The 26,856-nt window shown below is 42.1% G+C and overlaps 1 protein-coding gene across 5 annotated transcripts; it reads right to left on the bottom strand.

Annotated features, from left to right (window-relative positions):
* Tmpo (thymopoietin) lies at positions 1–26,856 on the bottom strand. 5 transcript variants are annotated; one of them, XM_059245746.1, is made up of 9 exons: positions 26,478–26,856; positions 19,379–19,505; positions 17,446–17,604; positions 11,749–11,846; positions 5,935–6,054; positions 5,742–5,837; positions 5,236–5,346; positions 4,338–4,426; positions 1–2,545 (listed from the first exon to the last, which is right to left on the bottom strand). In XM_059245746.1, exons 1-9 carry the CDS (start codon positions 26,778–26,780, stop codon positions 2,260–2,262), a joined length of 1,389 nt encoding a protein of 462 aa, XP_059101729.1. In that variant the 5' UTR covers positions 26,781–26,856; the 3' UTR covers positions 1–2,259. The 5 variants fall into 5 exon arrangements, with proteins under 5 accessions (XP_059101729.1, XP_059101730.1, XP_059101731.1 ...); XM_059245747.1 differs by lacking the exon at positions 5,935–6,054; XM_059245748.1 differs by lacking the exons at positions 5,742–5,837; positions 5,935–6,054.

The raw sequence follows: 26,856 nt of genomic DNA, 5'->3' as shown, positions 1-26,856 counted from the left end.
CAGGTGTGAATGTGCATTCCTTTAATGGGCGCTTAGGAGGCAGGTCTGTGAGTTTGAAGCCAGCCAGGGCTACATAGTAAGTTCCTGTCTCAAAAAAGAGGTGGTGGAGACAGTAAACATGGAGGCATGGCCGGGAAGGACAGACTGGAGAAGTCACTGCATTACAGAAAGAGGAGCTTTGGGAGATTCCAAATGCCATTCTCTAATGACTACACAGCGCTTACACCTTGGAACAAATAAAGACCCAACTACTACAGTAAATAGAAAGCAGGGAGAGATTCAAATGAGAACTAAAGCGTAATCTATAAATACCACAGGAGAGATGCTATATATACAGAAATCTTAAAATTTAAGCTATCTGAAAATCATTTATTACAACAACAAAACTAGAGGTTAATTACTTTATTATTGAATTATATTGTAAAGTCTACAGCTAGGAGTTAATAAATGCTTTGCATTTACATCAAGGACACATTGACTCTAGTGGAATAAAACAGACACAGACAAAAGACCAAGTACACATTTAAAAAAAAAAGGGGGGGGCATGTTTTACTGGGTCCTACTTTTGCTATATTGGACCACACTTTTCCTATTTGACTGACATTACATATGTTAAGTCTGATTTATCTCCCCACATTTTTAAACATTAAATGGGGCCTCTCATAATTTTTAATTATAAACAAAAGACTGAAAGCAACATGAGAAGCAATGTCTGAAAACAAATGGCTATTATGTTAAGAGTGGAAAAACTGAGTAAAACATGGCCCCCCTGTGGCTCATCTCAAAAGAGACACTTTTACTCAGAGAGGCAAGCACTTCAGATCCAAGTCAGTTTCTCACATGCCCTGAAAGACCAGACCTATATGTTCTGGTCTTAACGGCAAAAGTTTGCTTAAAATGTCTACGAAATATCTAAAAGCTAAATACAATAATAGAAAATTGTGTGCTGGTCTAAATACTCTTTTTCAGCTTCTTCCTTTTTAAAAATTAAAATTATCTTTACATTTTGGATGTTATTAAAAATAATTTACATTTTTAGTGTGCTTTACGGTCAATGACTGTAAAATTGCAACTTAAAAGACTAAGTTTAAAATTTTTATGTTTTACTTGATTCTACTAAAATTTAAATCTACTGCAACTTTATCTAAGCCATACATGAGGTAAATTTCAGCTAAAAAATAAGACAACCATAAGGATATTGTTAATCATTTCAAGAGTACATAAAATCATAATGCCCACCTTATTTGAAATTACAAATTAAGCATTCGCTACTGCGTATGTGATTTAAAAGCAAATGTTATACTTTTAAATCAAATTACATCAGGAATTATACGGTTAAGACAAACAAAAACCCCATAAACACCCTTCCTCAACCCAAAACAAAAACTCCCTGGCAAAAAAAAAAATTTTTTTGGTAATAGAAGACATTGAAACAATGAATCCAAATGAAACAGGACCAGTGTTTAGTTTCTAATGTCTAAACAAACACCCCTGCACACTTATTTACCTAAAGAATATTATGATAATAAGCTGGATTGACAAGATCAATGCTTTGCTGTAAATAAAAAGTACAAGATTCCAATGACGTCTCCCAGCTGGCTAACAGTAGCCTGAAACAGGTATCTGTGTTGCCCTAAGAGATCCCTGTGGAAAACCAAGTGTACTGAAATGGTTTTAATGAAGTAGGACTTTCATGATATGATATGAGAAGTATTTCCGGAAGTAGCATGATAGGCTGCACCAGCAATACCATCATAGCAGAGGTTCCAGAAGAGCTTACTGGTGTACCTTCCATGAACAACATACCACGGCATTACAGGAAGCACAAATGCCTGACCCTCTCTTACTGAACTTCATTCACATTTGTAACATTTTTACTCAGTAGAGAATAAGTCATAAATCTTTTCTGTAAGAATTCCAAGTATTTAATGTGTAGCTTCACATTACATCACCATGTTTTGCCTTTTTTTTTCAAATACACAAAACAATGCATTTTCCCCAAAAGTGAAATAAGATGTCCACATTAAAAAAATAAAGCCTACAAAAAAGTTCCAGAGCTAAAAAAATTATTCATATGGCACAGTGTGATCTCCAAAGTCCAAAATATTGAAATGAGGTCCATGTATGCGTCTTGTTTTCAATGCACACTAACTTTACTGAGGTGAAATCACAATGTAGTTCTTCAGTCAACAATGGACACAAATGTTTTTCTAGTTATTAAAAACAGGAGATCAAGGTGAGTGTGCCGAAGTGCCTTCTTCAGTTGGATATTTTAGCATCGTGAAGAAAATTAGAGAAGGGATTTCCTTGGTTGGTTTCCATAGCTTGATAGACCAAAAACAAAAAAACTGCTACAACAACAAACAGCAACATTTTTATCCACATGGGAATGGAGCGTCCCTTCTTCGTCTTTTCCGACTTGACATCTGCCAAGGGAGCATACTTGGGGACATACTTCGATGTGAACGACGACTCTTCCATCCGGAAGTCACTGAGCTCTAGCGGCCGGCCTGCTGCCCCTTTGATTGGTCTGCGGCAGCTAGCGCTGTGAAAGTGAGAGAATTTCAGAAGATTATCCCTCAGACCAACAACAAACTAGCACAACTTTTATTTCTAAGCACGCTGTATAAAGCAGCAGCAGCAGCAAACTGACACATTAAAAAAAAAAGCAGAGAGCCCATTTGTTACATTTTTCTTTCTGTGGTGGTGCTGGGAGGTGAGCCAGGGCCTCACATGGTAGGTGGGCATTTTATTATGGAGTCAAAGCCCAAATACATTTTCATCTTAAAAATGAGCTGCAGGCGGGCTGGAGAGATGGCTCAGAGGTTAAGAACACCGGCTGTTCTTCCAGAGGTCCTGAGTTCAATCCCAGCAACCACATGGTGGCTCACAACCATCTATAATGAGATCTGGTGCCCTCTTCTGGCATGCAGGCATACATGGAGGCAGAATGTTGTATACATAACAAATATCTTAAAAAGGACTAGGCACAACCAAAAAGCCAAGAGTTTGGGTCCCAGCACCCACAGCCATTTCTTCAGCTACCTTTAGCCAGGTGTGGTAGCAAAAACCTTTAATCCCAGCACTCGGGAGGCAGAGACAGGCAGCATCTGAGTTTGAGTCCAGCTTGGTCTACAGAGTGAGTTCCGGGACAGCCAAGGCTTCAGAGAAAACCTGTTTCAAAAAACCCTCCAAAAAAAGTTAGCTACATCATTTATTATAACATAATACTGAAAACATGGATAAATAATCTCTAACCGTCTTAAAGGTTATTTAAAAGGAAAAGAAAGACAGACACTCGCTTTGGCTGTGAATCTTCAAGCCTAATGACTGACAGCCCACCCGGGAGGAGAAACCAACCCTGACCTGACGAGAGTGATGAAGCTTGGACTTGCCCACACAAAAACAAATCCGCCTGCAGCACACACACCTGCAAACTCAGCACTTCGGTGAAAGCATGAGGATCACGGGTTCAAGGTTATCCTCAACTACACGGTGAGTTCAATGCCAGCCTGGGCCACACAAAACCAGGGCAGTGGCTTGGTTGACACAGCGCTTGCTGTTTAACATGAGAACCAAGTTCAATCAATTCCCACGAGCACACTCGAATACTCTTGGCTAGTCAGCTGACTCAGCCAGTGAAAACCCATTCACTGCTTTTCCATTAAGCTTGAGGTTCTGAGTTTGATCCTCACAACCCAGGGTGAAGTAGGAGAACCAACTCCAAGAGCTACCCTCTGGGAAGGCAGAAGATAGGATTCCTGGGGCTACTTGGCCAGTCAATCTAGCTGAACTGGTAAACTTCAGAGTTAGTGAGTGACCCTGTCTCAAAATATAAGGAAGAAGGGTTCAGAAATGGCCCAGTGGAGTAACCATTCTGGCCACATCAACAAACTGCAGTCAATGAGAAACCCCGCCTCAAAACAGTAAGTGGGGAGCAACAGAAGTCAGTGGACATCCAGTGTCTACCTCTGGCTTCCACAAGTAAACACGAGCACACAAAATAAGTAAAATTAAAAATAAACAAAGGGGCGTGTTCATGCATAATTTAGTGGCATGGAGCTCGCCAAACACGTATGAGGCCCTGAATTTGATCCTAAGTTCTGTCAAACCCTGTTTCCATTTTCTCCTTAAAAGAGTTACATGTAATACTCCGGCTTGATAAAATAGATTTTGAATGATTCGATTTCCATGGAGGTGAACCATAGCAGCTGAGAGGAAGTAATGTGTTCACAAAAGAACCACTTGATTCTGAGAACAAAGCTACAACAATGTTGTGATGATGAACTGAAAGTTCCCTAGAATATATCCATTTTCCATTTAAGCCATCCAAGTACCTGATTCCTGTTGGAGTAGATGCTTCATAGGGGAACATTTCCTTGAGAATATCCCTTTCCACTCGTCTTTCCTCTGTTTTCTCTCCCACCTAGGAAGAAACAAACAAACAGCCACAAGTTAGAATTCAGTATACATATGCAGTAATTAAAACACTTAGACAAACATTCTGGGACACCCTCTCATCTAGCCTGGCTTTGTTATCATCTAGGTATTCACAAGCCTCTAAGACTCTTCAAATGTCATCACTGAACAGTAGCTAAGGTAGTTATTGGAGGGAAACGACACACATTAAAGGGGGAATACCCTGCAACCAAACTGTAAATTCCCTACGGACTTTCCTTGTCTTGCATTAAGAGTGCACTGTTTGTTTCTTCCTGTTAGAAATTCTGTGATAAAGGATTAAATACAGAAGACGCCTAATTAATGTAGACCTCTATCTTGTTAAGTCAATCAAGCCATTCAAATCGAAAATTTCATCTCCTTTGCCAAAGACTAAACTTATGAGCCATGCAGCTAGCATTTTAAAGATCGGTTATACAGGAGTTACCCGTTACTTGAAAGTCTTATTGCTTGACTTTTCAACGAAAGTGCAGTTTCCCCACAGCCCAAGCAGCATTTTAAACTTGGATCCATGACAAAAAGAGCATGTTACAAGCAGCACCCAAACTCCCCTGCAATCAGGAACTGAAGAGCCACACAGCAGCAAGAGCATGGTATTATTAGTAGGTCATGCTATATTAATTCCCATTTTCAAAACTAAAAGTGTCTTTATACCATATACGCACACATATACACACACCAACATACATAAACCTCCCAGGAAAATCCTGTCCCCTCCCACTTAAAAGAACAAGTCTGAAAGATGAATGAAGCAGGGGCTAAATTGTATCCATTTACTTCAGCTCTCGTCAATGGTTTCTTTGGTGTTCTTCTGGGTATGTCTGAGAATTCAGGGATTGGCAGAATAGAAGATGCATGCTTGAAATTTCCAGTCAACCTATTGACAACCTGCCAAGATTCAAATTGTTCAGACTCAGAATTATCCAAACATAGCAAAGACACTTAAAATGAAAAGATATTCCACTTCTGCAATATTTGACTTTCCCCTACTAAACGTTTAGGTAACAAGATCTAGAAACACATTCAGTGCTTCATATGTGACCTTCTTGTAATTCTTCAAATATTTAGTAAAAAGTATTTTCATAGTATTTAGGATTCTTGTTCAATGAATTAAATTTACTTGTAAAATGGTTACATTCTGGATTCTAAAATCCAGAAACTTGGAGTCAATTAGTTCAAAATGTAATATAAATTTGTGATTTGCCAAAATTCACCACCTCCCAAATTCCACCTAAGGGGTAATACAAAGAACAGCACTTAGATAGTTTATGAAACATATTTACTAAGGATTCGTTGCTTGAAGCCTTTATAGTTTCAGCTATGGGAGTACTCTCTGAAATTACTGCACCATCTATACGAAAATGCTGTGAAGCTTCCACCTGTTAGTTTGAAAACAGAACAAAAACAATAAATGTAAATAATCACTAAACCCCTACCGCTCTGAAAACCCACTTCTAAGCACTAAGCCTTCATCACCCTTTTCCTTGGAGTTCTCCTCGGCCCTCTTGTGGGCTCCCTAGTTAACGCCTGCAGAGCTCCGCCTTTTGACGATCCGCTTGTCCACTCAGTCTCAGTCACTCCAGCTTGAGAATAGCTCTAGTCAAGTACGACACGTTAAAAGTCAGATTCTACCGCAAACACCTTAATAATGACCATTTCAGCACACCGAGACACCAACAACTCTCCCAATGCCAGCAGTTACAAACAATGCTATGCCCTTGAAATAGTTCTAAGGGCACACGGACTTTGCTGCCTTGTAATCATCAGAAAGCAAAGCAGACTAATCATGATTCATACGTGTGTCATTTGTTACAATCCACTTTCTAAACTCAAAATTTCCTAAGCACCTGTAAGTTAAGCCCCCCTACCCCGCCCCCGGAAATAATTAGGCTGCAAGGCCCCTAACAGTCACTGTCAAACTGCAATTGTGTTCTCACCCCCTACAGAAAGCAGACAGTGTCACCTTCCAGCTCCAGGTCTCTCTCTCTCTGGGCGGATAAAATGGACCCCCCTCATTGTAAAAGTACTTTAGTAGCTGAGCACAGTGGCACACTTGTAGTCCTAGCTTCAGGGAGGCAGAAGCAAGGGAACTGTCACAAGTTCTAGGACAGCCTAGGGTACATAATGAGACCGATTTAAAAAAAAGTAACTTAGGGCTGAGGACATGGCTTGCTTAGTACATGCAATGCCATGTTCAGTCACTAGCACCACGGAAGAAATCCTTAGCAGTTCTTACAGGCTAGCTCAAATCCAATAACAGTTTATGAACATCAATGGCAGCTTTATGTCTCAGTTAGTACCTAGTAAATCTAAAGAGCTACTTTTTACTCGTAGCCTGTGATAATCACCCCGATTTACTATAAGCACCACCACCCAAACCCTATAATGGCAGTCTCTTAATCCATTCATGTTTATCTTTACTTGGATTGACATTAGAAGAGCTCTTTTTTTCCTTTGAGACAGGGCTTCCCTGTTTAACAGCCCTGGCTGTCCTGGAACTCTCTCTACAGATACCAGACTGAACTCGAACTCACAGAGATCCACCTGCCTCTGCCTCCTAAGTGCTGGGATTAAAGGTACAAACCACCAATGCCCAGCAAAAAAAAAAAAAAATATGTTTAATTATGTGTGTTGTGTGTGTGTGTCTCATGTACACATACATATCACAGACCACAGAGGGTGTTGGATCCCTGGGGCAGGAGTTATAAGCGGCTGTGAACCATGACATGAGTCTGAGAACCCAACTCAGGGCCTCTGCAAAAGCTCTTAACCATCATTCAGTCATCTCTCCAACATCAGCAACGTAAAATTATTGACTCACAATCTGAACCTCAGGGTTCCTTATCCTGCTATTAGTGAGAGAATCTCTGTTGAATGTAAAGTTAATGTCAAAGACAAACCATACAAATAAAACGTAATCAATTCCTATTAATAGTCAAATTCCCAAGTATGTAAATAGAGGCTACACCACCAGCCTGCGCATCTCAATCCTGGTGACACACCTGTCATCTCAGACCTGGCCTCAAGGTCGTGATTCTCCTACGCCCGCCCACCTAGTGGTGCTGCAACTATAAGAATACACCGCCACTCATAGCAACTGACTTTGAGAATATAAATAAATATAAATAAATATATAAATATAAATATATATAAATATAAATAAATAAAACGATCATTTAATGGCAGAATTTAGAAAGATGCACCAATCAATTACACAGAGGATTTTCTTACTAGTATGTACATAAGGTGAGTGCCCTATGCTTTGAGCCAATTAAGAACCACAGTCCCACTGATCGTCACCAAGATGTTCCCCAGAAGTCCTAATTTATCATGGGGACACATGGAAGAAACCAATCTTTTCTCACTGAATTCTGATTAAGCTACCAAGTGAGGAATGAGTCAGAAGATACCAAGTAGCTGAGGCATGTGAGAATACAGGAGCTGTGCTCGTAAAGGCTACACATCCCAACAAGAAACAAAACAAAATAACCCCCCCAAAAAACCCCACCTATTGCTGGGCAGTGGTGGCACACGCCTTTAATCCCAGCACTCGGGAGGCAGAGGCAGGCAGATCTCTGTGAGTTCAAGGCCAGCCTGGTCTACAGAGTGAGATCCAGGACAGGCTCCAAAGCTATACAGAGAAACCCTGTCTCGAAAAACCATAAAGAATGAGTTGGAGAAAAACAGATAAAGGGGTGCACTTCAGCTGGGTGGGGTGGCTCAAGCCTTTAGTCCCAGCACCCAGGAGGCAGAAGCAGGCCAGCCTGGTCCACAACGTGTTTTCCAGGACAGGCTCCAAAGCTACAGAGAAACCCTGTCTCGAAAAACCAAAAAGCAAACAAACAAAAGTCTCTACTCACACTAAAACCAAAACAAACAAAAGACTACACACAAAAAAATCTGTACTAGGGCTGGAGAGATGGCTCAGCGGTTAAGAGCACTGGCTGCTCTTTCTAAGGTCTTGAGTTCAATTCCCAGCAACCACATGGTGACTCACAACCATCTGTAACGAGATCTGGTGCCCTCTTCTGGTCTACAAGGGCACATGCAGACATTACACTGTGTATATATAATAAATTTAAAAAGAAAAAGAAAAAAAAATCTGTACTAAATTACTTTACAGTAAGATATACCCAAGTCTGGCATGATGGTACACTTGTAAACCACAAGATGTTGACAGAGTGGGATGAGGAGGTGGAGGCTCACGTGGGCTACAAAGTAAGACTCTCTCAAAGTATTAGCAAAGGGGTATAGGTACCTAACATGTAAGAGTTCCTGGATCTGATTCTCAAGACAGCGGGAGAGAAAGGAGGGAGAACATATAAATACGAATGAGACTAAAGATAAGAAGCTATACTACCCCCATGTGTTCACTACCCACACTCGGGTAAAGCATGATTAACATGACCATTCACACTGACTTGTATTACTCCAATAGAGAACAGTACCCTCAGTATTGCTGTGAGGCAAAGACGTTTGGTGATACCCTGCAAAAACTACAGAATACTTTCACTTCCGCATTTCCCCAGACCAACTGACAAAGACCAGGTGCTACCTGCGAATGGCTGGCTGCTTGTCGTGGCATAACCACCATGTAAGTGAGAACAACTTCTCACACACTCACTAAAGGACAGGGCAGCTGAGTCAATTACCGCATACCCACAAATCTCAGTATGCAGGATGAGGCTGCAGAAGAGATGGGAAGGAAACATCTGTTTTGATTTGGAGTGAACTCTAGGACAGATGGAAGGAGGGTAAGAGTGCTGTAAAGGGAAAGGAGCAAATATAAATAATCTATGTCGAGTACTTCCTATAGAAGACAAATTAAAAAGGAAGCAGCCATTCACAAGATTTTAAACACAGTACTTTATATCCTAGTGAGGTATCTTAATGAAAATGCACTGGATTGCATTTAGCAACCTTAGTATTATTTTGAAACATGTAAAACATGATATTTAAATTAAGAAAAGTGTAATTAGAAGAGCCAAGATACTCAGCATAGACACATGTCAGAACCAAGTTTATAACATCTATCTGTAAACCTGAAGTGCCATCACGTGCTCAGATTCTCCTTAGGGATGGAGGAAATAAGGGAATGAGACTTCAGACCCTATTTACCCGGCTGGTAAAGGAGCCGCAGTAAAACGCTTGGACAGCATGCAGCAGGCTCTGGGTGTGATGGGGGTTATGACTGGATCACAACCAATCATGAATACAAAAATCACAGCATAAAAACTTTATCAGCCGGGCAGTGGTAGCGCATGCCTTTTATACCAGCATTTGGGAGGCAGAGGCAGGAGGATCTCTGTGAGTTCGAGGTCAGCCTGGTCTCCAAAGTGCAAAACTGGTCTCCAGGAAAGACTCAAAACTACACAGAGAAATCCTGTCTTGAAAAACCAAAAATTTATCATCCAGTGTGGTTGTGCACACCTTTAATTCTAGAACTCACATTTCAAGGCCAGCCTGGTCTACAGAGCAAGATCCAGGACAGGCACCAAAACTACAGAGAAACCCTGTCTCGAAAAACCAAAAACTGGCAAATCAAGGTATTTTTCTGGTTTTCTTGTATGATCTTACTTCAAGGCAACTAAGGAATCCAGCAAAGAAAGTTTTTTAATAAAACAGTTATGGATATCAAATAATAAGACAAAGAGAAAAGTCATCATTTTGTAACTTCAAATAAAATCATGGACTTAGGCAATACCATCCACAGCTGTTAAAACCTTTAAGTGAAAAGGCCAGACAAAGCTTTATATCAGATGAGTCAACCTTTCAACATCTGAACTTGTTAATTAATTTTAGTATATTTAAAGCAAATTCATGCTGTTTCCTGAAATGATCAAAAGGAGAGCTACAACATCGTTCATGAAATATTCTTGTCAAAGAAACTGAATCCAAACCCGGATTAACCCTTGGGTCTATGCTGTCCAATACAGTAGTCACCAGCTACACACTTGTGCTTAAATTGCTATAGTAGCCTTAGTCCAACTACTAGAGACTGAAAGACCACTCTAGCAGACATCCAACAGTTCTATTGTGACTAAAAAAAGTCTACTATACTGTCACACACAGGTCTAGTCTCCAGTATACCAGATTATACAGGATATCAAGGAAAAAAATGAAAACAACCTACCACCTCTAGAATGTAGGAAACACTGTCATGATCAATTATGGTCACCACATGGAGGGAGGAGAAAAGGGCTGTAGTGGGAATTAGTATACTGTTCAGATTCCTTAACTGAATTACCCAGTAAAGCACGTTTGGTCAGGAATGGTGGTACACTCCTGTACCTAGCATTTGGGAGGTATAGGCAGGAGGGTCAGGCAGAGGTACCCTGGGCCCTGCCTCTCCACCTCAACCCCACAAAAGAAAGGAAGCAGGACACAGCAGTGCACACCTGTAATCCCATCTCTCAGGAAGCAGAAAGGTCGACAAGCTGCAGGCCAGCCTGGGATATATAGTGACATGCTGTCTCAAAAACACCACAGAAATGAGGCAGACAGAACGTGGAAAAGACAGATGAATAACAAAGTAACACAGTGTCTAGCTGAAGAGTAAGGATGAGGAAAAGAACCTTGGGTACCAACCCTAAATCAGAGCCCGTAATGCTCCTCTGTCAAGTAATATATTTATTGATGCCTTATACTTACTTTCTCCCCAATTTCCTGTAATTTTCCTTTTGGAAACTGTATCTTGTTCTCACCCCATCCCCAAATTGTAAATCTTTATCTTAAATAATGTAGTTTTAGAACCACACTAGCTTCATAGTGTAGGAAAAAGCTACAAGTGAGGAAACAAGGTAAATTAAAAATCTAGACACAATGACAAATACATAAAACTGTTTTCCCAAGTTCCAAAGAAGCTGTATCCAAAGTACTTTTATTTCTATCTTCTTTTTTTTTGTTCTTGTTTTGTTTTTCGAGACAGAGTTTCTCTGTGTAGCTTTGCATATTTCTATCTTCTAAAACAATTCTTTCCAAAGGAAGTATGATGTCACTGGCCTAGCACACCTGAGATCCCAGGTTCTAATCCGCTGCATCAAAATGAACAATGGGCAGGATGACCAACACCAGACTGCTCAGCACGGGATAGACACCACAGGGTATGAACGCTACTGACAAATCCAGTGTATCTATTTTCCATACCATTTAACAATGAGACTAAGTGGACGAGTAAGCTGGACGAGTAAGTGTGCACGCCAACTATTTATCAATGGTCACAACACAAGACAGAGGAGTGCTGCTCAGGTGACTTACACCGGTGTAGGGTGATCATAAAACTTCAGATACCTGATTATGCTCAATTCTTCTTTGCTTGAGTGTTACGGGAGTCTTTGCTCTGCCCTTTAGTGGCTCTCTCTTCTCAAGCTTGAGCTCTATTTTAGAGTCTGGAAATAACATTGGAGAAAGCATTATCTACTGAAACACTTGAGTTATGTTTTACTCATATCACTTTGGAAACCTGGTTTTAGGCACATTAGTACACATGACGATCTGTTTATCGTAGTATGTCGGTGGAGCAAAACTGCTTAGTAAAACTTATCAAACAAACAAACCTTCTTACAAAAAACAAAACAGCCCAAACCTCGACTTTTATAATCTTAGTCCATTCTTATCCCTTCCCACTGTTTCATTTGATTATTCCTTCCTATTTACTCTTGTCCATTTTCCCACCCCTAGAATAACCTTAAACATAGAAGAATTCCAACTATTCCTGTGGAGGCTTTTCACTAAAAACCAATGCAAATGTGGAGGTATTCTTTAGTCTAGGCAATTGATTACTGCAATACAGCAAAGGTTAGCTAGTAAATTAAAATGTCACATGTGGAAAGGGCAAATTTTAAAAACAAGATTGTGCAGCACCAATCATTTGATTAGGGGGTGCAGGGTTCAATCCTTAGCACCAAATAAACAAATAAAATGAAGTTTCTTATATCATAGTCATTAACCCAATAACACAGTTTAATAAAGAGCCAAGTATTCTAATTCTTGTAGTCTTGGTTTTTACCATAAGTTGAAAACCTACACAGAATCTTTAATATACTGAAAAATCTAATTCCTGGCAGCCACGGTGGCGCACCTGTAACTCTAGCACCTGGGGCCGCAGAGACAGGAAGATCTAGAGTTCAAGACTAGCCTGTGCTACAAGGTGAAACTGCCTCAAAACAGAACAAAAACGTAACTTTTTTACTTTTGTGGTCATTTATAATAAAGCAGGTCAATTAATGCTGAAACTTTTAGTTCCAAAATTTTGCTTTCTTAGCAAAGAAACAATAGAATCTGGTCTTAAAGTTTAATTTTATACAAGCTCAATGTAGCCATGCTTCAAAGTGATCAAGATAACTCTGTGCCTTGCTGAGCCTCCTGTCTAATCTTCTTAGTCCAAATACACCTGCCATCCCTCTCCCAAGACAGTGATTGAACCAACTAGTTCAGACAGGTCAATTAGACCAAGCAACCAACTCCACGGCCAACCGGCACTAGATCTATGAACCTATCAGTACTGGTACACTGCTCAGTATTATAAAATCCACTCTACCAGCAAAGCGGAAACTGATTAGACAAATAAGTCATCTGGTTACAAATTAAGTCCTTGTTCAAATTGAGATTTTTAACGTCCAATTAAATATATGGTCCTTAAATAGTGGAAAGGACATATGACCACCAGAATATTTTCAGTTATACTGCTGGAATGTTTCAATGATGAAATGGAAAAGGTATGTTCATCCACAAATATTCAACTTGTTGAAACTCCAAGAAGAAAACACACATAAAACATGTTTCTGGAGACCACACAAACTGTTCAAATTTAACAACTTTATTGAATTTGTAGAAGCATTCTACAGGGATACATCGCTTTAAGAAACCACACAGCACTTAACAGGTACATGGATACATGTACATTTAGAAGACAAGTAACAATGGTGCAGAGATGGCATGTGCAGTCTGAGAACAGGTAGTAGACACGTACACTCAACGGACTGTATTTGGTTATGCTTAAGACCATTTTCCATGTCTCTACAACCAAGCTACCTTACCTTACAACCATACACATGAAAACAAGGCAATACATTGCTTCATACAGACACAGACATTGGAGTATAGTAAAATTTCTTAAGGTTTTTAGAAAATAATTCAAATTTGCTTTTAGCATTCAGATCTGAAACTTAACTACTCAGGACATACAACACACCTTTACATACATGTAAGTAAAAAAAGCCCTGTCTTCCCAGTGTCTTTTTCATCTAACAAAAGTCATGTTGAGTGAACATCAACTGTATCAGAACATCTACTTATCCACAGCTGTGTTCCTCAGTGTGGTCTACATGCTCATATGACTTGGCTGCCTCCTCTATCAGAACATATAACTGTACATTGCTTTTTTCACTAAAGTGAGCGCACATGTGAATGTGTGTGTACATGCATACAGGCATGTGGTGTACCTCTTCTCATTCTCTTACAAAGTATCCCTAGGTTTAAATTCTTTCATGAAACTTTTTTGGGTGGTGGTGAACTGAACTCAGGGCCATGTGCATGGTAAGCACATGCTCCTTAGCACTGAGATGCAGCCCTTTCCCTTCTATTCTTTTTTTTTTTTAAAGATTTATTTATTTATTATGTATACAGCGTTCTGCCTGCATGTTGCCTGCACACCAGAAGGGGGCGCCAGATCTCATTACAGATGGTTGTGAGCCACCATGTGGTTGCTGGGAATTGAACTCAGGACCTCTAAAAGAATAGCCAGTGCTCCTAACTGCTGAGCCATCTCTCCAGCTCCCTCCCTTCTATTCTTGCAGAGTGTCTCTGAATCAGCACGCGTGGACTGGCACTTAGAGTCACACTGATCTAGAATTACCATAAAGTCTGTTGGAGACAAAAGCATGAACAAGAATGTGGACAAATTTTAGAACGTGTGGCTACTTAGCCAAGAGTGACGAAAAGAATAAGTGCAAAGGTCGCCTGGAGATGTCTTGCAATGTCATGAGTGGACAAAAAGGCCTCCTAGCCAAAGATTTGTGTAATGAAAATAAGCAGCAGAAGCAGAGCAGACTGAAATCACAAGGGCTGTGTGTCTATGTCACTGCTCTGAGACCTGGCCTTCCTGCACACTAGACTTTTCAAAATAAATTCCTGTGAGAAGGGAAAAAAACAAAACAATGATTTAAGTGATTCAATGTTCAAATGTTTAAGTGATTCAAAACAATGTTCAACCCTGATTGAGGCCTAAAGAAGTATGTGAATGGCACTGATAAAAAGAGGGAGGCCCCTAGGCGGTGGGGATGCATGCCTTTAACCCCATCATAAGGTGGAGGCAGGCAGATCTCTGTGGGTTTAAGGGCAGCCTGATCTACACAGAGAAACCCTATCTGGAAAAACAAAAACAAAACAAAAAAATGGTGATTCTACTGATACTTTAATTGCTGGAATTCTTTTTAAGTCTAAGAGCTGTAAAATTTTTTATCAGAAAGAAAACAATTTAAGACTTGTGTAAAAGTGTTATGTAAAACAGGAAGCTATAAACTTATGTGAGACAAACATGTGAACTAAACTTAAACTGTACTAGGCTTCTCTGTGTGTAATTATACTATAATTGATGAGTGGAAGCTTAACACCTTGAAATTAGTGCTATTAGGAGATTAAAAAGGCCTCAAAAGAAAATTCTGGCACAGAAGCTGCTAGAATTCCTAGAAATGTTCATAAATTCTACAATCAAGGATAAGTCCCTTTGTTTTTAACTACATTACTATTTATTTCCACGCTTTTTAATAACTTTGTGTACTTCCCCTCCGAATAGTGTTCCACCCTTAAAGGGGGCAACAGTCAGTTTATTCTTAGAAGCTGGGGTAATCTTACAGTCCTTCAACCACAGATAACGCCGACCCATAGTAGAAGACCCCATGATCTGGGCAGACACCCTCACGTCATCAAACGCAGCGTCACAAAGATACGAAGCTGCATCATAGGTCCTGCTCAGAATCTCAAGGGCTTGGTGTGCATGACTAGGATCTGAACTAATGATCTGTGCAGCCTGACTTATGTCGGCTTGCAGAGACTTAGCTACAAAGGCAGTGTGGGCTGCGATCTGCAATGCTGATGCTGCAGCTTCATAAGATCTACAGAGAGCTAAGTCCAAATGTTTATCACAAGACTCAGTGGAGGACGCCTGAACTGCTGCGGTGCGTGGGGTGGTTTCGGGAACAAGCCCCAGGATTTCATCATCTACTGCTGGAACCGATAATACCCGTGCTGCCTCGCTGGAAGAAACTGGGTATTTGCATGCCAGTGAAGGCAGCTGCCGCCTATCAATTTGCTTCCACTCCTCTTCGATCACTTTTAAAATCGACTCGTGTAGAGGAAAAGACGGTTCGGAGGCATCTACTTTATCCTGCTGTGCTTGCTGAGACACTTCTATCCCTAAGGTTGTAAGGCAACGGGAGACAACACTCTTGGCAAAAGAAGACATGTGCTCAGATGCAGGCGTATTCTGAAATGCCGCACGTGAACCTGAGTCCCCTTCCTTTCCGGGCGTCTCACTGAGTCTGGGGACTTTGCGGGGAGGAGACAGGGATTCAGACTCTTGCCGATTAGACTGGCTAAGTCTCTTGCATATGTTTTCTATATCCAGTGTGGGTACAGAATTAGAGATCCCAGGCACACTGCTGACCCCACCCTGGACTAACAGAGAATTAACATAGTCTCTGATCGCAAGAGCAAGTGGTGGAGAGATGACCTGGGACCTCTCTGACTCCTGCAGCACCTCTGTTTCACTAGAGATCACGGACTGATCTGCAACACCAGGCCCTTCAGCACTGGATGGCCGAGCTCTACCTTTCCCTCCGCGGCAGATACTTTCTACTACGTCTTTACAGTAAGTAGTAGTGGTCTCTCTCATCAGTGAGGGAGAAGCTGCAGCAGAGGCCAGCCTGGCAGCGAGTTCACGCTGAGCAGATGATGAAGAACTTTTCTCTACACATCTATCATAGCTAGACTCGGAAGGAACAAATACATTCCGTCCAGCGGCCAACCTCTGCACCTGTCCCTTCCCAGGCAAGGCTGTGTCAGTAAGAGGCTCCCTGGGGGGTTCTCCCTTAGAAGTGTGGACTCTCTTAGCTGCCTGCACTTCCGTCTTGCCCAGAGGAGGGCGGGTGGAGATTTCAGGAAAAGAAATACCCTGAAAAAATCCACCAGAGGGAGCAGATGCAAGTTCAGAAAAAGGAACAAAATCCCTAGTGGACTTCACTTTCTTGTGTTCTTTCTTCTTCCCTGTAGAGGCAAAAGAGGCAGGAAGTTTAAGCATGACTGGTTTGGGCTGGTCTTATTCTGTGCCTCCTTGCTAAAATAGTGTTGTTGAAGAAAAGGACCCTATACTTCACACTCCCAGAAAACCAATCTGGGACACAGTGCCTTGAAAGGCACGGTCAAATTAAATATTTACAAAATCAGCAAATTATGAGTTAAAACTCCAAGTACCAAATTCTGCATTTACTCTAATTTAAAAAGGAATGTACTTCCTGTTCTCAAAAATATTTAAAATCATGGCCAAAACTGCCATGAAATCAAATTACGTAAGCAAAATCTTTTAAATAACTTGTATGCCTATCAATAGAGAAGAAAACGTCATATAACACTATATATTTATTATAAGGAATAAACACAAACATGAAATATGATCCAAAAAATATAACAAGGAACAAAATAACACATAAAAGACTCAGTATATCATTTATCTAGATTTTTTAAAAAACAAAGCAGCATTTATCAAACTGATCATTACATATAAAAATTGGAAAGATAGATATCAAATTAATGATTTCTTCTGGAGCTGTGATAATGGGGAAAGAAAAATTTTGAGAAAGGTTCCATCTGAAGCAGAAGTTAATGGCTATTCAGACAGCTATCTTGTCCGTACTGTTTTAATTTTCCCTTCTTCACGGTCAACACCGAGTCGGGGACCCACAAATGTGACGAGAGCATTTAAACCCCTACCTTCGTCGTTGTCACTGTATCTGTCGGAGTCGTTACTTCCATTCTGTCTTGTGTTCTCTGCTGAAGAAGAGACTGCTGGTAGAGGCGTAGATGACCGTGATTCTGTTCCCTGTTCCCTCAGCTTCAACAGCTTCTTCTCATACAGCTTCCTGGTTGTTCCTGGGATAAGGCAGAAGTGCCACTAGTATTGACATAAACTGTCTTTTTACAAGATTAAAAACAAACAACAAAAAACCATTATGTGTGTGTGCAGTGCAGATGCCTGGAGACCAGAGGAGCCAGCTCCCCCTGGAGCGGGAGTCACAGGCCATTGTGAGCCACCCAGTGTGGGTTCTGGACAAGACTCAGGTCCTGGCAAGGGCAGTGGAGTCTTCAAACTGGGACCATCTTTCCAGCCCCTACAGGAAACCAGTTTTTAAGCAACATGCTTTCTGTTTCTAAAGTGATTAAATATAATACATAATGAACTCTTTTCTGAAACGGCTGTTTCTCTGAGATGTTAATACAAGATCATAATCCTTTTTTCTGAGACAGAGTTTCTCTGTGTAGCCCTGGCTGTCCCGGAACTCACAGAGATCCGCCTGCCTCTGCCTCCTGAACGCTGGGACTAAAAGTGTGCACCACCACTGTCTGCACAAGATTATAATTTTCTTAAAAAGATTTTATTATTTATGTTAGTGGGTGTTTTGCTGGCATGTCTATCTGTGCGTCATGTCCCTGGTGCCTGTGTAGGCCAGAAGAGGGTGTTGTATACCATTACCGATAGGTGTTAGCCACTCGGGCGCTGGGAATCAAAGATCTGCTGTAAGAGCAGTTAGTGTTCTTAAATGCTGAACCATTTCTGCAGCTCCCCAAAGAGCTTTTTTATAAACAGATGGGAACCCTGAACAAAAAATGACTATATTTCACAACATTAAGGGATCAATATGCCTATAAATACTCAGTGAACCATGGGTCAAATTCTATAAATCATACTTGAATGTCTTTAATTTTCTACTTACATTAGGTATGCATCTTTCCTTAATTTCTGGAAGATGATATGACAACTGGTTTATTGTTCACAAATAACACCTATTTACTATATAAGTAGTCTTACTACAAACAACTGGTACATTAACATGTAATTTATCGTATTTTCATGTAATATACATCTCAGTGTCTCTCAGAATTTTACAAAAGATATCAAATGTCTATAGGTAATTACAGCCACAGTTTTGTCTGAGAATAACCTATGAAGTGCATACTTTTAAATCCAGCCCTTGAGTGGCAAAGCTAGGTAGGCTACATAGTAAGACCCAGGCTCAAGCAAACAAAAGACAAAACCAAATCATTGTTTCCACTATAGCCATAACAAAACCCACCCAATCTTCCTCCAGCCTTTAAAATTTTACACAGCCCTGACGCTGCGTGTTAGTTTTTCTCATCTTAGGGTTGTTGCCTAAACGCTGTAAGAAAATCATAACTAATCTGGCAAAACTCTTGCCATCTAGAAGAGCACAGGAGGAATCTAGAACACTGAGTTCTGCATGCCTTCTGTTTCATTTGTTCTTCAGGGTTATCAAGACAGAGTTAAAAAGACTTGAATGCTAGTCAGGAAATGGAACTTGTTAGTTAGGAACTGAGTAATCTGCACTCTGCTCATTGACTGAGAGGATTTGACCAGATTTTCTTCAACTGCCGGATAAGATCCAAGGCTTACAGAACAGCTCAAAATGACCACTGACTAGGACAACATCAGCAATAGGTAATTTTACATATCATCTACTGAAACTCTCATTTTATCTTCCTCATTTAGAGTTAATGAAACTAAAGTGTTGATTGGTTATATAAATAATGACAGTCCCTGAAGACCCAAATTCTAACCATTCCTGAAAGTAAAAAATGCTCTGGGCTCTTGCTTCTTAGAACAGACATTTGAGACTTATCAACTTACCCACAATGGGACCAGGATTCACCCCGTATCTCACAAGCTGATCCAGAAGTTCTTCATTAGAGAGCTCTGTCACATCTAGGTCATCTTTATCTTCTAGTCTGGGCTTATCAGTTTTCTTTGTTGCTTTCTGTAAACAAAGTACAATTACCTTCTCTACATGAAAGGTATTCATTTACACAACATTCTCTATGCTATCAACAGGTGACTTATTGTTACATTAGCCACAGCAATTTGGCTAAACTAAGAACCATTATTGGAAGGCTTTTCTAAGTTCAATTGTAGTTAGACTGTACAAGCCTGATACACAAGTAACTTAGATGCTAAACACTGCTGCTGGAGGTGAGGGTATGGCTCAATGTCAAGGCTCTGCCTACGAGGAGATAGTAATAGTGTGTCTTTTGACACAATCAAGTGTTCAAAAGGAAATAAAAACAAAGTAAAATAAATTAACTTTGGTCAACACATCTAATATGAACCTTACATATTCTTTGGAGTCTTGGAATTACAACCATGGTACCATGTCTGACCCAATCTGATTCTTCATATTAGGCTACCATTTTTAATGTGTAGTTTGAGTAATCTGGGTATAGTATGTAAGAGAACATGAGAAAAAAAGGCAAGAATAGTATCACATTTTGGGGCCATTGAATGACTCAGCAGTTAAGAGTACTTTAATTCCCAGCACCCAATTGGTAGCTCACAACATTCTCTAACTCTAGTGTCAGGGGACGTGAGTGGCTTCCTAGGGCACTGGACAAATGGTACACAGACATACATGCAGGTATAACACCCATACACATGGAGTAAAAGATTAAAACAAAGAAACAGTTTAGGCTGGGCAGTGGTGGCACACACCTTTAATTCCAGCACTCGGGAGGCAGAGGCAGGAGGATCTCTGTGAGTTCGAGGCCAGCCTGGTCTACACAGTGTGTTCCAGGACAGGCACCAAAAACAACAGAGAAACCCTGTCTGGAAAAACAAAACAAGGTCTGGAGAGGTGGCTCAGAGGTTAAGAGCACTGGCTGCTCTTCCAGAGGTCCTGAGTTCAATTCCCAGCAACCACATGGTGGCTCACAACCATCTGTAATGAGATCTGGTGCCCTCTTCTGGCATGCAGTCGTACATGCTGTATACATAATAAATAAATAAATTAAAAAAAAAAAGAAAAACAAAACAAAAACAACAAAAAGATTAATCCATAAATCAAATAAATCAAAGTGCAATTTGATGAGGAAAAATTAAGTCATTAAAGAAATCTATCTCTTATTAGAAATGATGGGGCTGTGAATATAGCTCCACAGTGGAATGTTTGCCTAGTATGCCCTGGGTTCCAGTCTGCCCTCAAAAAGAAAAAAATAAAAGAAAATAAAGAAAAAGGAAATAATGTAGGCTTTTAGAAGCAGGAAACCGATTCACACTTCCAAAATGAAAAAACTTCAAGTGAACAAAGAAATTTTTTGAGTGGGCAATATACTCTCATAAAGTGAACCATCAACAGGCCGCTTGATTTTAAAATTTAATCTGCCTTGGGAGGAAAGTAAACGTCACCTAATAAATATTACATTTAGGAAGAACAAAACTTGGGAGGTGGGTAATTTGTACATATAATTAACAAGGCTGCAGATTCAATTAAGAAAGAAGTAGTAACTGTGTAGAATTATCCTAACGTTAAGTATATAGGTAGCGCTTTTTCTTTAAAAAAAAAAAAAAGTTATGTGAAGGATTGCTCTGCTAGCATGCACTGTGCATAGACCGTGTGCATGCAGTACCTGCGGAGGCCACAAGAGGGCATCAGATCCCTGGAACAAGGAGTTACAGATTTCAGCCACCAAGTCAGTGCTGAGAAGCAAACCCAGTTCCTCTGGAAGAGCGGCCAGTGTTCAAGTGTTCAGGGTCACCCTGAACTCCCAGCAATCCTCCTGCCTCTGCCTCCCGAGTTCTAGGTCTAGAGGCATGAACCAGTATATCCAGTTACTATTACAAAACATTCCACTGAACACCGTTATGTATCCAGTTGAATTTTAAGTGTATTATATTTGCACTAACTTAAGGAACTCTAAAAATTAAGCCAGGCAAGGTGGCATACACATTTAATCCCAGCAGAGGTAGGCAGATGTTTGTGTTTGGTTTTTTAGAGACAGGGTTTCTCTGTGTAGCCCTGGCCATCCTGGAACTAACTCTGTAGACCAGGCTGGCCTTGAATTAAAGAGATCCACCTGCCTCTGCCTCCTGAGTGCTGGGAGTGTTGGGATTAAAAGCGTGTGCCGCCACCACCACCACCTGGCAGCAAGCAGATTTTTGAGTTGGGAGGCCAACCTGATCTACTTAGAGTTTCAGGACAGCCATGGTTACATCTAAAAACCCTGTCTCAAAGAAACAAAAAAGAATCTTAAAAATCCTGTGGGACAGACACATTAATATCTCCACATTATAAAGTAAGGAAACTGAGAGCAAGGCTAATCTATTAAATCTTCAGTGTGCTCTCTAGTAACCCCCAGCACAAAACAGTCTTCCTGGACAGGTTCACTCAAGGATGTCTCTACACTCCACCGCATCCCTAACAGCTCAACTTTCATGCTCTGCACACTCAGACAAAAAGGCAGACTGCCAACTCCATAAATGTTTACTCTTGTGCCCACTATCTAGATAATTGTAACACCTAAAAATACTGATATCAAGACAGATAATTAAAACCCTAAAACCAAAACACACACACACACACACACACACACACACACACACACACACACAGCTCCCCCCAATCATATGCACCCAAGGTAAAATACTATGGTGGTGATATGAAACAATTTATCCTTTAATATATTCATAAAAAGACTGGGCATGGCAGCACAAGCCTGCAATCTAGCACTTGGGAGATCACAGCAGGAAAAACAGGAGAATAACTTTACACAAACAACCATAAATGTTCTACAAGACTTAAAAGTGGTAACTTAAGACTCTGAAATAAAAACTCATTTTACTCATGTATTTAAAACAATACGTCAACTGATGGCCAATATTAATTTTGGGTAGTTGATAAGAGTCCAATCAAGGCTACACACCTAAAAAAATTTAAATGTTGCAGGTGGAGAATATATGAGACCCCCCCCCCCCCGAAAGAACCCCTGCCACACAGCTAGCTTGAAGACACACAGGACATAGCAGGTACTCTGCCTCGCCGACACCCCCAAGTGACACAGCGCCTAGAGCATCCTAAACTGTCCCTCTACTCGAGGTTCAGCACAACTCTACCGTAGGTGCTCAAAAAAAAAAGGGTAGGATCTTTCATGGAAAGAGGAGCTGGGATGAGGAAATAACACAGCTTTTAAAAAATAACAATAAAAAATATGTAACCAGCGGGCGGTGGTGGCGCACGCCTGTAATCCCAGCACTCGGGAGGCAGAGGCAGGCGGATCTCTGTGAGTTCGAGGCCAGCCTGGTCTACAGAGCTAGTCCAGGACAGGCTCCAAAGCTACAGAAAAACCCTGTCACGAAAAACCCAAAAAAAAGTATGTACCCCATGAAAGCTTCAAACCCACTATGTAGATGACTTTGAACTCCTGATCCTCCTGCCTCCACCAGATGAACTGGGATTTAATTTTTTTACATATAGCCAGAAGCTTTATGGCTTATACACTTGGACGATTATAACAGAATACCTGCCTGACCATGTGCCATTTGAAATGGAAAGTATCTTTTTTTTCCCCTTACTAAGTAAGTACCAGGATAGTTCAAATGCTACCTCCTTTGTGTGTGTGTGTGTGTGTGTGTGTGTGTGTGTGTGTGTGTGTGTGTGTAGGGTAAAGGGGGGTTGAGACAGGGTTTCTCTGTGTAGCCCTGGCTGTGGGAAACTCACTGCCCCTTGAGTACTGGGATTAAAGGTGCCTGCACTATGCCCGTTTCTTTTTCTTTTTTTTGGGGGGGGGTGCTACCTTTTAAAAGAGCTGATGGAGAAGGGGCTGGAGAGATGGCTCAGTGGTCACTAGCACTGGCTGCTGTCCAGAGGATCCAGGTTTGATCCCCAACACCCACAGGGAGGCTCACAACCACATCTAACTCCAGCTCCAGAAGGTCTGATGCCCTCTTCTGGCCCCCTTGGGGAATGAGTGAACACATACACATGATGGGCATACACACATGCAGGCCAAACATACACACACATACAATTAAAAAAAGGAGCAGGGCGGTGGTGGCGCACACCTTTAATCCCAGCACTCCACTCTGGAGGCAGAGCCAGGCGGATCTCTGTGAGTTCGAGGCCAGTCTGGTCTACAAATTAAGTTCCAGGACAGCCAGGACTGTTACACAGAGAAACGCTGTCTCCAAAAACAAAAACAAAAAACAAAAAACAAACAAACAAAAAAAAAAAAGTGTGGTCAACTCTTATGGGAAAACACCAAAGTGGGATTACTAGACCAATGATAATCTTTTTAAAGCTGCTGAGGAGACCTTCTGGCTTCCACATCTTGCCCTAAACTGGTGACTGTCTGACCTGAACCTGTTTTTCCTCTTCTACAAAATAAAATCATTAATATCCATAAAAAAAAAAAACCACAAACAACAAAACAAACAAACAGATAAAGGGGTGCACTTCAGCTGGGTGCGGTGGCTCAAGCCTTTAGTCCCAGCACTCAGGAGGTAGAAGCAGGCTCATCTCGAAGTTTGAGGCCAGCCTGGGCTACAGAGCCAAGCTCAGAGCAGTCGGGGCTACAGAGAAACCCTGTCTCGAAAAACTTAAAAACAAAACAAAAACACCCCTAAAAAGCAATTCTCTTGTTTAGAGACAGGGTCTCATCAATGCAGCCCACATCGACTCATTGTGATCCCGCCTCGGTATCCTAAAGGCTGGAGTTTGACTTGAGCCACGCTGCTAGTAAAATCTACTTAAAGTGTGTGGGCGTGTCTTCCACGGTTGTTTTTTTAAAGACACAGGCTACTGCTGCACTCAGCTCTTTACGTGGGTGCTGGAGAACAGACTGTGCATGGCAGGTCATTTCCCTAGCCCCCTAAAGTGGCTTTAAACCCACAAAAAAGCATGGAATAGCCACCAAATGAAATCACTGCGCCCACGGGGGATGGGTGGGGTGGGAGAGGAGGGAGGGTTTGTTTTTTCTGGTTTTTCGAGACAGGATTTCTCTGTGTAGCTTTTGGTGCCTGTCCTGGATCTCACTCTGTAGCCCAGGCTGGCCTTGAACTCACAGAGATCCGCCTGGCTCTGCCTCCCAAGTGCTGGGATTAAAGGCGAGGCCACAAAGGAGTTTTGTCTATAAAGAACAAAATCATGTCATAAACATAATGGATGACACTGGAGATTACGTTATGTGAAACTAGCCACTCAGGTATGGTGAACCGCCATAATCCCAGTCCCTGGGAGTCAGAGGCAAAGTCATCCTTGACTACAGTGAACTCAAGACCAGTCAGGGTTACATGAGACCCTATCTCAGCTTCCCTTCCAAAGACAAATATCGCATATTTTCTCATATGCAGACTCTCGATATTATTTTAAAAAGCACGGACAGTAAAGTAGAAAGGGGTAAAGGGACTACTGGGAGGGCAGAATGGGGCGGGGAGTCAATGGGAGAAAACCCGGAAAGAACTTGATACACATGTAAGTAAAAATTCCAGATTAAATCCATTATTTTAATTAAAAAATGTAATAAAGTGGTATGTTTGCCCCCAAAAATCCACAAATAGGGAGACACCAAAGACAGTAATATAATAGGGTGCGGCTGGTCAACATTTACGTATTTATTCGTTTTTAAACTAGAGCAAGTAGCTAAGGATCGCCACGATGGAGATCCCATCTACCTCTCCACCCGATCATCCGGCCAGTGCTTACTAGACAGCACCATGTGCGCGACGTAAGACATCGGGAAAAGAAGCTCGGTGAAGTTTTCTCATCTAAATCCACACGTGCCTATGACGTATCCTTCTCTCATTTGGGCAATCAGCGAAAGACATCAAAAACAAAACAAAACACTAAGATTAAACAAAACACCGTAAAACTTTCAAAGAAGCAACTGGCCCGAGGTGTGGTTCCGCGCTAGCACATGCTACGCTGTACTAGGCTGTGGGTTCAATTCCCAGCACCAAGAGAAGCAAGCCGCGATTTTTTTTTCCCCCGGCTACAACAGTAGCAACAACTCCAATCAAAACATTCACTGGGTCTTTCAAAGATTTTAAGTTACACCAGTCACGAGTCTTAATTACTCTTTATGACTTGAATTCTGGTAACTAAGCATAAACCAACAAAATACTATTTAAAACGTACCCAAAGAACAACAACAAAAAAGCAAAACAGTAAACATCTGAAGGAACCTCTCTTAGATTTCAAGGGTCTGAGGCTTCAAATCGTAACATTAATACATCAGCATGTCATAAACTTTTTTTCCTGCTTCGGAATCCTTCCTCCCTCAAGCAAAATCTTGAAAACGGTAAACAACTCCAACTCTTACTAACTAGGAGCTACTTTTGCAAACGCGGTGTGAAGCATGCCACTTGCAGGAAAGCTTAACCCACGAGAAGCGGGGCCCGTGGACCGCACACGAGGAACACGCACGAGGAAACCAACGGTTCCAAGAAGCCCTCCGGAGGCACACAACATTTAAAAAAAAAAAAAAAAAGGCGGGAATGTCTTCAGTTCAAAAAAAAATCGGCCAGAAATGACTATGTCGCGAACTGCCCTCCAGGGAGCGCTCTTGACACTCTGTGGCGACGCACTCGGGCCCGAAAGCGGGAAAATGCTCCAACTTCAGCCAGGGTGCAAGAGGCCAAGCCCGCGGGGTGGGGGGCGGCTTTTAGCAAAAGGAGGCCGCGTCTACACCGGCTCCCGACCTGCGGGGCCGAGCAGCCAAGTAGCCGAGCCGCGGCGGCTCGCACCGATCATCCTTCCCCTCTCCGTGCCCTCCCTCCCACCCTCCCTCCCTTCCCGGGCCAGCGGCCTGGCGATCACAGCACCGCGGGCACCGGGGTGGGGTGGGGTGGGACGGGACCCCAGGCCGGGAGGGCGAGCACGCGCCCGCGGGCCACCGCCAAAACGCCGGCCTCCGTGGCCCCGAGCGGACGGGGTGGGGTGGGGGGTGGGGAGAGCGAGCCTTACCCTGCCGACGGCGGCTCGGCCGCGGCCCGAGGAGGCCCCGGAGCCGAGCACCGGGGTGGGCTCGCGCTCCTCGTCGCTGGAGAAGTCGGGCGGCCCCTTGCTGTTGGCGCCCGCGGCGAGCGAGGACGACGACGGCGGCGGCGGCGGCGGCGGCCGGTTGCGCGCCGTGAGGTGCTGCAGGTAGAGCTGCACGTACACGTCCTTGCGCTGCTCGCCGGCCGGGAGCGTCACGTTGTTGGCGAGCAACTCGCTCTTCAACTTGTCTTTGGTCAGGACCGAAGGGTCCTCCAGGAACTCCGGCATCTTCGGGCTCGGCCGACTCGGACCCCTCCGAGGCTCCCCCTTTACGGTCGCCGCTCAACGCCGGCGCGCTCGCTCG

Source organism: Peromyscus eremicus, chromosome 18 (genome assembly GCF_949786415.1).
Source record: "Peromyscus eremicus chromosome 18, PerEre_H2_v1, whole genome shotgun sequence".
Taxonomy (NCBI): domain Eukaryota; kingdom Metazoa; phylum Chordata; class Mammalia; order Rodentia; family Cricetidae; genus Peromyscus; species Peromyscus eremicus.
Note: the sequence above shows the minus strand (reverse complement) of the source record. Positions and strands in the feature narration are given on the sequence as shown.